At 46.5% G+C, this 14815-nt stretch overlaps 2 protein-coding genes across 3 annotated transcripts in view; both read left to right on the forward strand.

Annotated features, from left to right (window-relative positions):
* TOP1MT (DNA topoisomerase I mitochondrial) overlaps positions 1–9058 on the forward strand; it is a 44633-nt gene extending 35575 nt beyond the window's left edge. For both annotated transcript variants that reach the window (XM_053395142.1, XM_053395143.1), the window contains 6 exons: positions 1380–1448; positions 2986–3100; positions 5008–5135; positions 6286–6380; positions 8108–8257; positions 8872–9058. In XM_053395142.1, coding sequence (XP_053251117.1) covers positions 1380–1448; positions 2986–3100; positions 5008–5135; positions 6286–6380; positions 8108–8257; positions 8872–8974 — 660 coding nt within the window. In that variant the 3' untranslated portion in view covers positions 8975–9058. The remainder of the gene's footprint in view (positions 1–1379; positions 1449–2985; positions 3101–5007; positions 5136–6285; positions 6381–8107; positions 8258–8871) is intronic.
* The window catches only part of LOC128417023 (lymphocyte antigen 6E-like), a 261315-nt gene that overhangs the window by 68813 nt on the left and 177687 nt on the right, over positions 1–14815 (forward strand). The window lies entirely within an intron of this gene.

Below are 14815 nucleotides of genomic sequence, written 5' to 3' on the forward strand. Positions count from 1 at the left end.
TATTGTCAAGAATGTATAACTTGCTGTTAATAATAATAATAATTTATTACTTGTACCCCGTCCATCTGGCCACTCTGGGCGGCTTCCAACAAAGATTAAAAATACATTAAAATGTCACACATTAGAAACTTCCCTGAACAGGGAATTAACAGCTTGCTGAACCAAAAATAGATGGTGGCTGGTGCAATTAGTATTAATTAAGTTTATAACCCAGCCTTCCTCCTGAAGGGGACCCAGGGCAGCAAACACACAGGCGATAGATAAGAATTTGAATGTGAATTTATATACCACGCTTTATCAGTAGATCCCAGGGCAGTTTATAACATTAAAAGCACACTACAGAACGTCAATGATAAAAAATAATAATAAAAAGCAGATAGCCTGGTGATAAAATAGAGAAAGCAGTTACAACATCTAAAACCACCTGTAACGCAGATGCTGAAAGTTATCTCCTTAAAAGCCCAGCTCTTTGCAGCTTCCCAGCAGTGAAAATGACAGAGAGTTGTCTTGCTCATGTTGGGGGATTGTGAATTTGACTTTCCTTTGAGGTGTTTGGAGCTGTTTCTACAACAGTGTTCCCAGAAAGCCCGTCCTCTTTTTTAAAAAAAAATCTTATTTTTGTTCTTTAAATTTCCCTGGAGGACACAAAAAAACCTGTATTCCTCTACATAGAAAAGGTAAAGGGATCCCTGACCATTAGGTCCAGTCGTGGCCGACTCTGGGGTTGCGGTGCTCATCTCGCTTTATTGGCCGAGGGAGCCGGTGCACAGCTTCCGGGTCATGTGGCCAGCATGACTAAGCTGCTTCTGGCAAATCAGAGCAGCGCATGGAAACGCTGTTTACCTTCCCGCCACAGTGGTACCTATTTATCTACTTGCACTTTGATGTGCTTTCGAACTGCTAGGTTGGGAGGAGGAGCAGGGACCGTGCAACGGGAGCTCACCCCGTCGCGGGGATTCGAATCGCCGACCTTCTGATCGGCAAGTCCTAGGCTCTGTGGTTTAACCCACAGCGCCACCACGTCCCTTATTCCTCTACATACCCCATAACTTATAAGAGAGATGCTATATGTGCTTTTCCTTTTTTATTTGCTTGTTTTGTAACAAAAGAAAATCCTGAATAAAACCTTTTTTAAAAAAATCAGTTTACATCTATAAAGAATGCCCTTATTAAGTGATCCATGAGTTAGTATCAACATTTGGAACTGGCCTTTGGGCTTCTGGATAATTTGTAAATGAGGTAAAGCTCCAGTGATCTCCCGCAAAGGTATGTTTGGCTTCTATCCTTCTTGCCAGCCTTTACTTGTGAGTCGCTTTACTTACTCCTGCCGTTCTCCTGAGCTGACCTTGCTCTCAGAATTTCTTTCTTGATCATTGCAGGTGTTCAAGAATTTGCAGCTGTTCATGGAGAACAAAGGACCTGGGGACGATCTTTTCGACAGGCTGTCTGTAAGTTTGAGCTCACCTTCACGGATGTTTCGATCCTGGGTATTTTTGAATGCCCAAATTCTCCAGGCAATAGCAGAGGGAGAAAAGCAATGACAAACCTAGACAGATCCTGAAGCTGAGGCTCCAAGACTTTGGCCACCTCATGAGAAGAGAAGACTCCCTGGAAAAGACCCTGATGTTGGGAAAGATGGAGGGCACCAGGAGAAGGGGACGACAGAGGACAAGATGGTGGGACAGTGTTCTCGAAGCAACCAGCATGAGTTTGACCAAACAGCGGGAGGCAGTGGAAGACAGGAGTGCCTGGCATGCTCTGGCCTCAGCTTCAGGATCTATCTTTCCAGTGAGCACTCAGGGCTGATTTCCTTCAGAATGGAGAGGTTTGATCTTCTTGCAGTCCATGGGACTCTCCAGAGTCTCCTCCAGCACCAGAATTCAAAAGCATCCATTCTTTGGCGATCAGCCTTCTTTATGGTCCAGCTCTCACTTCCATACATCACTACTGGGAAAACCATAGCTTGAACTATACGGACCTTTGTTGGCAAGGTGATGTCTCTGCTTTTTACGATGCTGTCTACAAGTGATAAATTATTATAATAGTATTTCTGACGGTAAGAGCTGTTCGACGGTGGAATGGACTCCTACGAGAGATGGCAGGCTCTCCTTCCTTGGAGGTTTTTAAGCAGAGGTTGGAGGGCCAACTGTCAGGGATGCTTTTGATGAGATTCCTGCATTGCAGGCGGTTGGACTGGATGATGCTCAGAGCCCCTTCAAACTCTGCAATTCTATTATTATTAAGCTAAGTAAGCCTGGGTCTGGTCAGCACATAAATGAGTCATCACTTAGGACAGGCACCCCCAAACTCGGCCCTCCAGCAGTTTTCGGACTACAGCTCCCGTGATCCCTAGCTAACAGGACCAGTGGTCAGGGATGATGGGAATTGTAGTCCCAAAACAGCTGGAGGGCCGAGTTTGGGGATGCCTGACTTAGGAACAACCCCATTTCCACTGCTGTGAGTTCCTTAAGTGGAGTTCCCCTGCCTTTCCCCCCTAAACTTCAAATCCTGAATAAAAAATGTGCACCTCACCACCGAGACCATTCCGTTCTAACCATCCAACCTCCCAAAATTTCAACACCCCTTGCGATGGTTTAACCCCTTTCTGTTTTCAACAGTACAAATTCTACAGACACCCTCCATTATCTCCTCAAAATAATTTCTCCTGCGTATTCCCCATCTTACCTTAATGGCACATGTTAATTTATCGTTAATAGCTATATCCCAAACCTCTTTGTACCATTCTTGCATTCTTATATTCTTCTTGCCCCTTCCACTTCCTGGATTATAATAATTCGTGCGGCTGTCAATAAATTTGGGAGCGAGACCTTCATAGCCTGCGAACCTTCCACACCCATCGTAAATTGATAATAATGCTACCTCTGGACTTTTGGCCAGCACGTTTTTATTCTTATTTATTTATGATTATTACTTTGTCAATCAATCAATCAATTAACTAACTAACTAACTTCCTTTCCTTTCCAGACCTCAACCCTGAACAAACATCTCCAGGACCTGATGGAAGGTTTGACAGCCAAGGTCTTCAGGACCTACAACGCCTCCATCACTCTGCAGGAGCAGCTGGATGCCCTGACAAATGGTAAACAGGCTCAGGGCAAACTTTTCTGCTGCACAGGCTGGATTTAATTCCAGCAAGTCTCTGCAGGGTCTCTAGAATAGCAGTAGTTAGTAACGGTAATAGTAATACCCCACCCGTCTGGCTGGGTCGTCCAGAATACAGTGCACGCTCAGGTTGCGAATGTGGTCCGTGCGGGATGCACGTTCGCAACCTGCGTCTGCGCACGTGCGGGTTGCAATTCGGCGCTTCTGCGCATCTGCAAAGCGCGATTTAGCACTTCTGCGCATGCGCGACCGCCAAATCCTGGAAGTAACCCGTCCCGGTACTTCTGGGTTTCGGCGGTCCATAACCAGAAAAAACACAACCTGAAGCGGCTGTAACCCAAGGTATGACTGTAAATACTAATACAGCGGTACCTCGGGTTTCAAACGCTTCGGGTTACAAACGCTTTGGGTTACAAACTCCGCTAACCCGGAAGTAGTACCTCAGGTTGAGAACTTTGCCCCAGGATGCGAACGGAAATCGCGCGGTGGCCGGCCCCATTAGCAAAAGTGCGCCTCAGGTTAAGAATGGTTTCAGGTTAAGAACGGATCTACGGAACAAATTAAGTTCATAACCCGAGGTACCGCTGTGCACACATTTTTGAGATGGGAGGGAGATGTGCTCCTGTTCCAAATGGGGAATGCAACGTCAAATCCCTCTTGAATTTTGGTGGTGTTGAAGTTTAGGAGAATGTAAGAAGGGTCTGGCTGCAGGATCAGGCCAAGGTCCTATCGGATCCATTCTCCTGTCCTCACCGTAGCCAAGCAGATGTCTCTGGGAAGCCCCCAAGCAGGGTTTGAGCACAAGATCACTTCCCCCCACTTGTGTTTCCAGGATCTAGCCTTCAGGAACATTCCTGCTCCAACAGTCAAGGCAGAATGTAGCTGTTGTGACTAGGAGATGTTGAGAACTTTATCCTCTGTGAAGGCCACAAGATGAGAGATCTTACTATCCCTAGTGACTAGGGCTGGGTGATACCTGGTTTTCAACATCACGATATATCACCAGCTAAACATTGTGATACATCACGAGGTCTGAAATAAGGATGGAGCCATGTCGAGGTATTGGCTGGCTTCATGGTTTTTCCTACATTGCGATTTTTGCACAGCACACACACACACACATCACGATTTGCAATATATTGCCAGGTCAGATGTTTAGAAAATGTTATCGCGATATGGACTTCAAACCAGTTTGGGACGAATATATTGCCCAGCCCTACAAGCAACTGGTATTCAGAGGCGCAAGAGGGCGGGGTCTGTTGTCAGAAACTGGGAGAGCCCCTGGCATAGATGGGGAAGGTTGCACCCTCGACCCTTGTAGCTGCAAGTCAGTGTTGGCATTGAAGGGGCTACCGGTCTTATCAGAAAAAATCCTGTGTTCCTATGAATTCTTGCATTTGCAACGAGGCTGGTGCCTGGTGCGATAGTGCTGGCTTCTGATAGCCCCTATGTCAGAAACACAGATAAAGGTAAAGGTAAAGGGACCCCTGACCATTAGGTCCAGTCACGGACAACTCTGGGGTTGCGGCACTCATCTCGCTTTATTGGCCGAGGGAGCTGGCGTACAGCTTCCAGGTCATGTGGCCAGCAGGACTAAGCCGCTTCTGGCGAACCAGAGCAGTGCACGGAAACGGCGTTTACCTTCCCGCCGGAGTGGTACCTATTTATCTACTTGTACTTTGACGTGCTTTTGAACTGTTAGGTTAGCAGGAGCAGGGACCGAGCAACGGGAGCTCACACTGTCAGAATATTCGAACCGCCGACCTTCTGATCGGCAAGTCCTAGGCTCTGTGGTTTAACCCACAGCGCCACCCGCGTCCCTACAGAAACACAGATACACCTACACAAATGCCGACCTCAGACTTGCCTTTTGGTTCCTGACAGAGGACGACAACGTGTCTGCCAAGCTCCTCTCCTACAACCGAGCAAACCGCGCAGTTGCCATCCTTTGCAACCACCAGCGGGCAACTCCAAAAACCTTCGAGAAGTCCATGCAAAACCTCCAGGCTAAGGTAATCCAGCAGAAGGGAGCGCTGAGACAAGCCAAGGGCTTATCTCCATCTGTCTCTTGCTGATCCAGCCCTCCTCCTGATTTTCTTGCACAAAGCTTTCCTGGTGCACTGTTGGGGCTGAACAGCTGGGTGGTTAATAATAATAATAATAATAATAATAATAATAATAATAATAATAATTTATTTGTACCCCGCCCATCTGGCTGGGTTTCCCCAGCCACTCTGGGCGGCTTCCAACAAAGATTAAAAATACATTCAAATGTCACACATTAAAAACTTCATTGAAAAGGGAATTAACAGCTAGCAGATGTTGGTGCAATTAGTGTTAGTAAGTTTATAACCCAGCCCTCCTCCTGAAGGAGACCCAGGGCACACAGGTGATAAATAAGAATTTGAATTTGAATTTATATACTGCCCTACTGTTGGGGCTGAACAGCTGGGTGGTTAATAATAATAATAATAATAATAATTTATTTATACCCTGTGCATCTGGCCACTCTGGGCAGCTCCCAATAGAATATTAAAAACACGATAAAATTAAAAACCTGATAAAATATCAAACATTAAAAACTTCCCTAAAGAGGGCTGCCTTCAGATGTCTTCTAAAAGTCGGATAGTTGTTCATTTTCTTGACACCTGATGGGAGGGTGTTCCACAGGGCGGGCGCCACCACCGAGAAGGCCCTCTGCCTGGTTCCCTGTAACTTCACTTCTCGCAATGAGGGAACTGCCAGGAGGCCCTCTTGCTGGACTTCAGCGTCTGGGCAGAACGATGGGGGTGGAGACGCTCCTTCAGTTATACTGGACCGACGCCATTTAGGGCTTTAAAGGCCAGCACCAACACTTTGAATTGTGCTCGGAAATGTACTGGGAGCCAACATAGGTCTTTCAGGACTGGTGTTATATGGCCGCTCCCAGTCACCAGTCTAGCTGCCGCATTCTGGATTAGTTTCAGTTTCCGGTTCGTCTTCAAAGGTAGCCCCACGTAGAGCGCATTGCAGTAGCCCAAGCGGGATATAACCAGAGCATGCGCCCCTCTGGCAAGACAGTTAAGCTGGATGCAAGACAGGAATGCGGAGAAGAACTTGTAGCCCATCCACGCTTGCCTAGAAAGACGAGACCTGAACCCACCGTGCTTTTTGCTCTTCCAGATCAACGTCAAAAGGGACCAGTTGTGCGATGCAAAGCTGGAGCTCAAGAAGGCGAAGGCAGATTGCAGAACTAAAAGGGATGTGAAATCTAAAGCGTGAGTGAAGCCGGTTCCTTTTGCGTCCTGGGTTATCCTTTCAATTAACTGTTAGGACGTTCGTCATAGAACTGGCATGCGGGGAACTAATTCAGGGTGGTTGTTTTTCCTATATGCAGGTGCTTGCAGGGTAACCTTGGCAAAGTGGTCACTTATGCAATAAACATTATATGCTAGAGTTGTCTCTCCCCAATAATAATAATAATAATAATAATAATAATAATAATAATAATAATTTATTATTTATACCCCACCCATCTGGCTGGTTTTCTCCAGCCACTCTGGGCGGCTTCCAACAGAACACTAAAACACAATAACCTGTTAAACATTAAACGCTTCCCTAAACAGGGCTGCCTTCGGATGTCTTCTAAAAGTTTGGTAGTTATTTTTCTCTTTTACATCTGGTGGGAGGGCATTCCATAGGGCGGGTGCCACTACCGAGAAGGCCCTCTGCCTGGTTCCCTGTAACTTGGCTTCTCACAGTGAGGGAACCTCCAGAAGGCCTTCGGCGCTGGTCCTCAGTGTCCGGGCAGAACGAAAAACAAAGCAAAAGAAAAACAAAACAAAAGGAGAGCCAGGATGCTGGATCAGACCAATGGCCTCTTTTGGTCCAGGGCCCTGCCAACCAAATGCCTCCAGGAAACCAGCAAGCAGGGTATGAAGGCAGCCACCACCTTCTCCCCTGCTGTTGCTTCCCAGCAGGTATACTGCCCCTGACGCTGGAGGTTTTTTATGGCCTTCATGGTTGTTAGTGGACCTTTCCTCCTTCGTCTAAGCCAGCGCTCATCGCCACAACTCAGCAGATTGAATTCCAGAAATTAAGCCTGTGTTTTATGAATACCACCCCACTCCTTTTCATCTATCCTAAATTGGCTGCCAGCCAAGCTTGCTGTGCAAAATGTTATGAACCTCGTGCCATGTCCTAATTTCACAGGCCTCTTCGTGTGTTGCCTTTTAAAATTAGAAAGGTATTTTATTTTTGTAAATTACTTTGCGGTGGCTGTGGCGGTTTGTTTTTACAATTAAGCTGTATATAAGTTTTGTTAGTGGGTGGTGCTGTGGGTTAAACCACAGAGCCCAGGGCTTGCTGATCAGAAGGTCAGCGGTTTGAATCCCCACGATGGGGTGAGCTCCCGTTGCTCGGTCCCTGCTCCTGCCAACCTAGCAGTTTGAAAGGACCTCAAAGTGCAAGTAGATAAATAGGTACCGCTCCGGCAGGAAGGTAAACGGCGTTTCCATGCGCTGCTCTGGTTCGCCAGAAGCGGCTTAGTCATGCTGGCCACATGACCAGGAAGCTGTACGCCGGCTCCCTCGGCCAATAAAGCTAGATGAGTGCCGCAACCCAAGAGTCGGCCACGACTGGACCTAATGGTCAGGGGTCCCCTTTACCTTTAAGTTTTGTTAAATAAATAAACAAACAGACAAGCAGCCTGAAATCTTAGACTATAGCAGGCACAGGCAAACTCGGCCCTCCAGCTGTTTTGGGACTACAACTCCCATCACCCCTAGCTAACAGGACCAGTGGTCAGGGATGATGGGAACTGTAGTCCCCAAACAGCTGGAGGGCCGAATTTGCCTATGCCTGGACTACAGGGACAGAGGGCACAGTCGGAATATGAATAAGGAAACCTGCCAAGCTATTCTGGTAGCGAACCATGAGGACTAATGGCTCGCTTTTTTGGTTGCTGTTGCGTTCTCATGTGCGCTGTTCCTCTCTTCCGAACCAGCGCTTTAGAAAAGAAGCAGAAGCACGTAGAGAAGTTGGAAGAGCAGCTGGAGAAGCTGGTCCTGCAAGCCACGGACAAAGAGGAGAACAAGCAGATCGCTCTGGGCACCTCCAAGCTGAATTACCTGGACCCGCGCATCAGTGTGGCCTGGTGGGTTGACGTGCCTGGGGAAGGACGGTCCTGCTGTGAGTTTGGTACAAAAGCAGAAGCCCGGTCATGATTGCTAGGATTTGCCTGCCCTCCGCCCTAAAGTCCCAGGGTTTGGGTTGCAACAATTAAAACACAATATTAAAAATTGTTTGGAACAACATATAGTCCCAGGGTCCTGAAGACATACACCTCAAAGGCCAGGGCAAAGAGGTGCATCTTTAGCATCCTCTGGAAGCTGTACAATGAAGGTGCCAGGCGCAATTCTATGGGGAGGGAGTTGCACAGCTTAGGGGCCACCACAGAGAAGGCCCTGTGCCCCTGGGCCACCACCCTCTGAGTCTCTGAGGGTGGAGGAACTACCAAGAGGGCCCTCTCTCCCGATCTTGGCACCTGAGAGGGTCTGTAGGGAAGGAGGCGGCCCTTCAGTTATTCGGGACCTGAGTTATTTGGTGCTTCAAACACCCATACAAGCATCTTGAATTGGGCCCGGAAATTAACTTCCAACCACTGCAGCTGTTTTCAAAGCAGGGGGTTGCGTGAGACCTGAACTCAAATCCCAAGAAGCCCGGCTTTGATACCAAAAAGGTGCCCTGACATGCTTTTTTTGCCCACAGGTGTAAAAGGTTTTGCGTTCCCATTGAGAAGATTTTTAACAAGACCCAGAGGGAAAAGTTTGCGTGGGCGATAGATATGGCAGACGAAGATTTTGTATTCTGAGGAGATCCCAGCTACCTCATTTTCGTGCCTTCGTTGTGACCCGATTCATTTCTTTTGCAAGCAAAAAATACATCTCTAAAGGAAGGCGTGGTGCCTATGTTTTGTGCAAAAAGGTCTAAGATGGGGAGCCAAATTGCCAGTCTCTTCTTGGGGGCTCTGTGGCTGCAACAAGGGGGTCTTTGGTCCTTTCTGCAGCACAGATTTAAACTGATTTCCCCCACTCGTGGCTCCCTCTGCTCCTCAAAAGACCTTAGCAGATCCAGTTGAACCTCGGTTGTCAAACGTAATCCGCTCCAGAAGCCAATTCGGCTTCCGAAATGTTCGACAACTGAGGCTTGGCTTCCAATTGGTTGCAGGAGCTTCCTGCACTCAGCAGACGACGTGTTGGACGTTTGGCTTCTGAAAAACGTTCGAAAACCGGAGCATTTACTTTCGGGGTTTTGGCATTTGGGAGCCAAAACATTCTGAAACAGAGGCGTTCAGGATCCGAGGTTTGACTGTACAGTTCTGCAGTGGGGATGAGGTGTGTCTGTAAACATGGAAAATAATAATAATAATCCCAGGGTTGTTTGAGGGAAGCCATTATGATATAAGCCAATTCATGCTTTGATACAGTAGAGGTATCACTAGCCATTGTACAGGTGAAAGTCGGAAAATTTGAATATCGTGGAAAAGTTCATTTATTTCAGTAATTCAACTTAAAAGGTGAAACTAATATATGAGAGAGATGATTGTGATGATTATGGCGTACAGCTGATGAAAGCCCCAAATTAACAATCTCAGACAATTAGAATATTGTGAAAAGGTGCAGTAGATATACAACCCATAACACCTGCAGTGGGTTACTGAGCCTTTAAATGGTCTCTCAGTCATCACGATTATAACAAATAAAGGCTTGACATATCTCGCTTTGCATGTCATGAATCTATCTCATATATTAGTTTCACCTTTTAAGTTGAATTACTGAAATAAATGAACTTTTCCACGATATTCTAATTTTTCGAGTTTCACCTGTATTTTGCCTGACTTTATGAGATGGTCAGGTCATTGCGAGAGCCCAGAGTAAAAGTGTGCTTTCACTATTTTGCTTACACTATGGTTGTGGGTGTTGCAAAAAATTTGGGGGGTTCTGAATGTGGGAGTCACAAGCAGCCTCACATCTCCGACCTTTTTAAAGGGTGCATAGCCTCCCCCCTTTTTTAAAATGAAGGAACGCTAAAGCTGGCCAGAAATAGTGCAGGGACTGTTTTCTGAAAGAAGACTCTGGCGAAAACTTTGGTTAGGTTTTCCTAATCCAGTCTGTGCCCTCTGTATCAGAGACGCTCTTCATCCCATGCCTTCATGAATTTTGCAAGTTTGGGAATCTCTGGCTGTGTTTTGAAAGCTCCTGGGTCCTGTTAGGGCAGGGGTCAGCAAGCTTTTCCAGCAGGGAAAACTGTCCCTCAGGTCCACTGTCCCTCAGACCTTGTGGGGGGCCGGACTATATTTTGGAAGAAATATATGAATGAATTCCTGTGCCCCACAAATAACCCAGAGATGCATTTTAAATAAAAGCACACTTTCTACTCAGGTAAAAACACCAGGCAGGCCCCACAAATAACCCAGAGATGCATTTTAAATAAAAGGGCATATTCTACCCATGTAAGAACACACTGATTCCCGGACCATCCGCAGGCCGGATTGAGAAGGTGATTGGGCCAGATCTGGCCCCCGGGCCTTAGTTTGCCTACCCATATTTTAGGGAATACGTTGAAGCGAGCAACTGTATCTGTAGTCAAAAGAGTCTAGGCGTTTGGGCAAAGATGGAGAGCAGACAGGTGAGTACTTCGAAACAACAAATTTCCTCCAAAACCCACAGGAAGAAATGCCCAAATCGCCACCTACTGCACCAGAAGGCAGGAGAAGTTATGTTTATGGAAAAGTTGGAAAAACGCCACCATTACCTGCCATAGCATTTGGTGGCTGTCCCTTGAAATCACACCCTTTGGTTTACACTATGTACTTACAAACCTACAGCATTTGGTTCAATTTCAGTGTAATCATTGTGCTTTGATTTAAGAAGGCATCCTTGTTCAGAAAATTCCTGTTTGCAGGCACAACATTAGCCATGAAATTGGGGTTGGAGGGAACAGGGTGATTTCAAAGATTAGTGCTGTCAGTCTGAAGTGGAAGTTTATCCATGCAAAGAACTCTTAAATAGTATTTCAAAGTTACTGCGGTGGGTGGTTCAAAGATTTCTGCTGGAAGAATAATACTACTACGCCACAATCCTGATAACATTGCTTCTAGTTTGCTTGTATTCCTACAAATTGTGAGTGGTGCGGTGCTACAAATGGATTTTTGTTTCCATACAAAATGGTAACTGGTGCTTTTTGCCACACATGAACCAAACATGCCTGTAACGCAATTCCGGCTTCTCAGAAGTGCTCTGGGGTCTAGTAATTTTCTAAAGTCACATTCAAGGAATTCAGGTTCTTGGGTAATGGATTGTTTTATGGTATACAGTGGTACCTCGCAAGACGAATGCCTTGCAAGACGAAAAACGCGCAAGACGAAAGAGTTTTCCGTTTTTTGAGTCGTTCTGCAAGACGAATTTCCTTATGGGCTTGCTTCGCAAGACGAAACGCCTTGCGAGTTCTTGCGAGTTTGTTTCCTTTTTCTTAAAGCCGCTAAGCCGTTAATAGCCGCTAAGCTGCTAAGCTGTTAATAGCCGCTAAGCCGCTAATAGCTGCTAAGCCGCTAATAGCCGTGCTTCGCAATACGAAAAAACCGCAAGACGAAGAGACTCGCGGAATGGATTAATTTCGTCTTGCGAGGCACCACTGTATTTGATGTTATGTTGCCTGGAAAGCTCTTCATTAAAATATGAGTATTTTTGTCTATGTCGGACTTCAGGTTTTTCAAATGTGTGGGCTGAAAACAAAGGTGGGAGCAACTTGCTCCAAAATCTTACATTTCTTTGGTTTCCATCAATACTTTATGCCTTATTTGGGTGTCGAATCTCCTTGAGGGTCAGTAAACTCTCTCCCCAGTTTAGAGCCCTTCATGGGGTTGTGCATGAAAACTAAAAGCAGGAAGCTTGTTCTATGTGTAAAAATTAAATTAAAAACCCAGCAAGTCAGGTAATAACTGTTACGAAAAAGGAGCAATGCAGAAGCAAGCACCAGGTGGCTGGAATGGTAAACAGGAAACTGATGTTATTGGATTGTCCCGTGGGAAACTGGGACTGTCTGTAAAGTGCTCTGAGAGCCGGATGTTACCTCAGAGCAGCACATGACCCTGTACTGGAAGTACATGGGTGGAGTTTATTCTCTCTCTGCAGTGGGAAGCAGAGTGTGCAGACATGTTTATCTGTACTGCTGAAAGACAGAAATAAAGACATGTAAATATATTTCTGTCTGTCTCATTCCCCCCCCCCTGGAGATGGGAGGGGGAGTGGTGGTGTGTTCTCCTTCACGTTGAGGAGAATCGCCGATTGGAGACCTCCTTTGATCTTGCCGGCAGACGCTGGCAGGGGAGGTCAAGGATTCAAGCCGGGCACCTGGAGGGTGGCCAAATTCCTAAGAGCTGAGCTGGAGGCTCTGGCTTTTGGCTTGAATCCCGATAACTGGTAGCAGACCGATGGATATCTGATCTATGAGTATCTGCATGAGAGGTGAGAGGTCGATGAATCGTTGCCATCCTCTGCACCTAAGGAGATAAAGAAAAGCGTCTGCCTGCAGCCAGAAGCTGAAACAGACAGCTGGACACCGAGAGGAGTGTGTTTCAAGGCAACGGAGCCCCAAAAAAGGTATGCTGCATTTTGGGGAGAGAGAATGAACGCAGAAAGATTTATTTCTGGTTCACAAGAAAGAGCGGCGTTTGAAAAACAAGCTCTGAAGGCAAGCTTGCATACCAGGAATTCCTGTGGTTTAGATAAGGAGTTCCGTCCTGAGCAGGTTGCTAGGCAACGTCTGCCAGTTACTGAGTGGCCTAAAAAAGAGCCTGGGAAATCGAAAGTGTATCTGCGCAGCTGTGCAAAGGGTTTTGAAAAAACAGCCCAAAGGCAAGCCTGCCAGTGAAGCAGTAAACAAAGACTTTTGGAGTTTTACTGGCTTGAAAAGTGAAAGCTGGCTTGAGATTGAGGGCAAAGCTGCCTCTTGGATTCAGCATGGATGCCAAGAAGGGGGAAGTGCCCCTGAGTGCCGTGGTTCTAGATGAACACAGCCGGCTTGCTGCACTGGAAGAAAAGGACAGGGGGAGGGAGGAACGGAGTTCTAATTCCCCCGCAGATGAAGCTACTGGAGAAAAAGCTCTAGCTTTGAACGCTGTCCGATGTTACAATTGTCAACAGGCTGGGCATCTTCAGCGGAGCTGCAAGAAGCCACGTCAGCCAAAAGGAGCGAAGGGCCGCTCAGCAAAGCCTGAGGCGTCAGGCAAAGGTCGTACCAAGCCTATGGTGGAACCTGCAAAGGCTTTGATGGCGAAAGGAACCACGCCAGATGTTGGGAACTCGTTTGTTATTGACACTGGATGCACGTTTCATATGTCCCCACACAGAGAACTCTTTTCAACGTTTAAGAAGCAAAGCTTCGCTGTGACACAGGCCAACGGTCAGGAGCTGGAAGCGGCCGGCGTGGGGACTGTCTATCTTAAGAGTCTGGACTTGACAATAAACAATGTTTACTTGGTTCCTGAATTGAAGTTCAATCTGCTGAGTGTTTCGCAGATTGCAAAGAGAGGACTGAAACTGTCCTACGATGCTGAGAGCTGCAAGATCTACAAAGATGGAGAGTTATTTCTTTCAGCCAGGGAGAAGGATGGACTTTTTTTGTTGACTTTTGCACAAAGTGATTACATGGAATGTAATTCATCTGTGTCTAACCTAGTTTCTCTTGCAGGTGTGAGCAAGAAGAAGACCGGAGTCAACAGAGCATTTCAGCGGGTGTATGCTGATGTGATTGGTCCTCTAGAACCATCTAGAGGCAATGCAAGATATTATCTTGTGTGTGTGGATCATTTCTCTAACTATGTCTGGGTTTATGTGTTGAGAAAGCCACAGGAAGCCTTGGAGAGGTTTCAGGAGTTTTGTGACAAAGTTAAGAGTATGCATGATGCTAACATTGATTGTCTATTCACAGATGAGAAGCAGATTTTTCTTTTACAGGATTTCCAAAGGTTCCTGCAGAAGAAGGGAATAAGACACAAGGTTTCTGTTTCAGCGGAAGCGTGGAACAGGGGTGTCTGTGTACGGGTGAACAGAGAATTGCAAAAGGGGATGGAAGCGCAATTGCTAAGTTCACATCTGCCACATGAGTACTGGGCCGAGTCTCTAATGTCGTTCTGTTATACGAAAGTGAGAAAGGTTTCAAAAGAGTTGGGAAGTTCTCCTTTTGAGAAACTGTTCCACAGAAAACCTTCTGTTGCCCATTTCAAGGTTTTTGGGTCTCATGTGAGAACAGAAGCTCCAGGTGGAGTAAAGAATGCCAGAGGCATTTTTGTGGGGTATGAAAAGGGTCTCTACAGAGTAATTTTGTCTGAATCTGGTCAGGTGATTCTCACAAAATTTCTAGAGAGTGCTCCTGAACAGGAAAGAGTAATAGTACACACATTTCCCACTGAGGACGATTCAGATGATGATGATTTCACTGATTTCAGCTGTACAGAAAGTGATGACACTGATAGCTCGGAGAGCTCAGTTGTCACAGTCATTGAGAGGAAGTCTCACACAATGGATAGGCCTTCACAACTGAAGGATGAACCACTGTTTACCATTGGAACTAGTTCTCCAAAGAGTCCTGAGACTGGACCAGTGAGCAGAGAGGATCAGCACCTCATACGTAGGTCTGAGAGAGTTACAAA

Source organism: Podarcis raffonei, chromosome 7, assembly GCF_027172205.1.
Source record: "Podarcis raffonei isolate rPodRaf1 chromosome 7, rPodRaf1.pri, whole genome shotgun sequence".
NCBI lineage: Eukaryota > Metazoa > Chordata > Lepidosauria > Squamata > Lacertidae > Podarcis > Podarcis raffonei.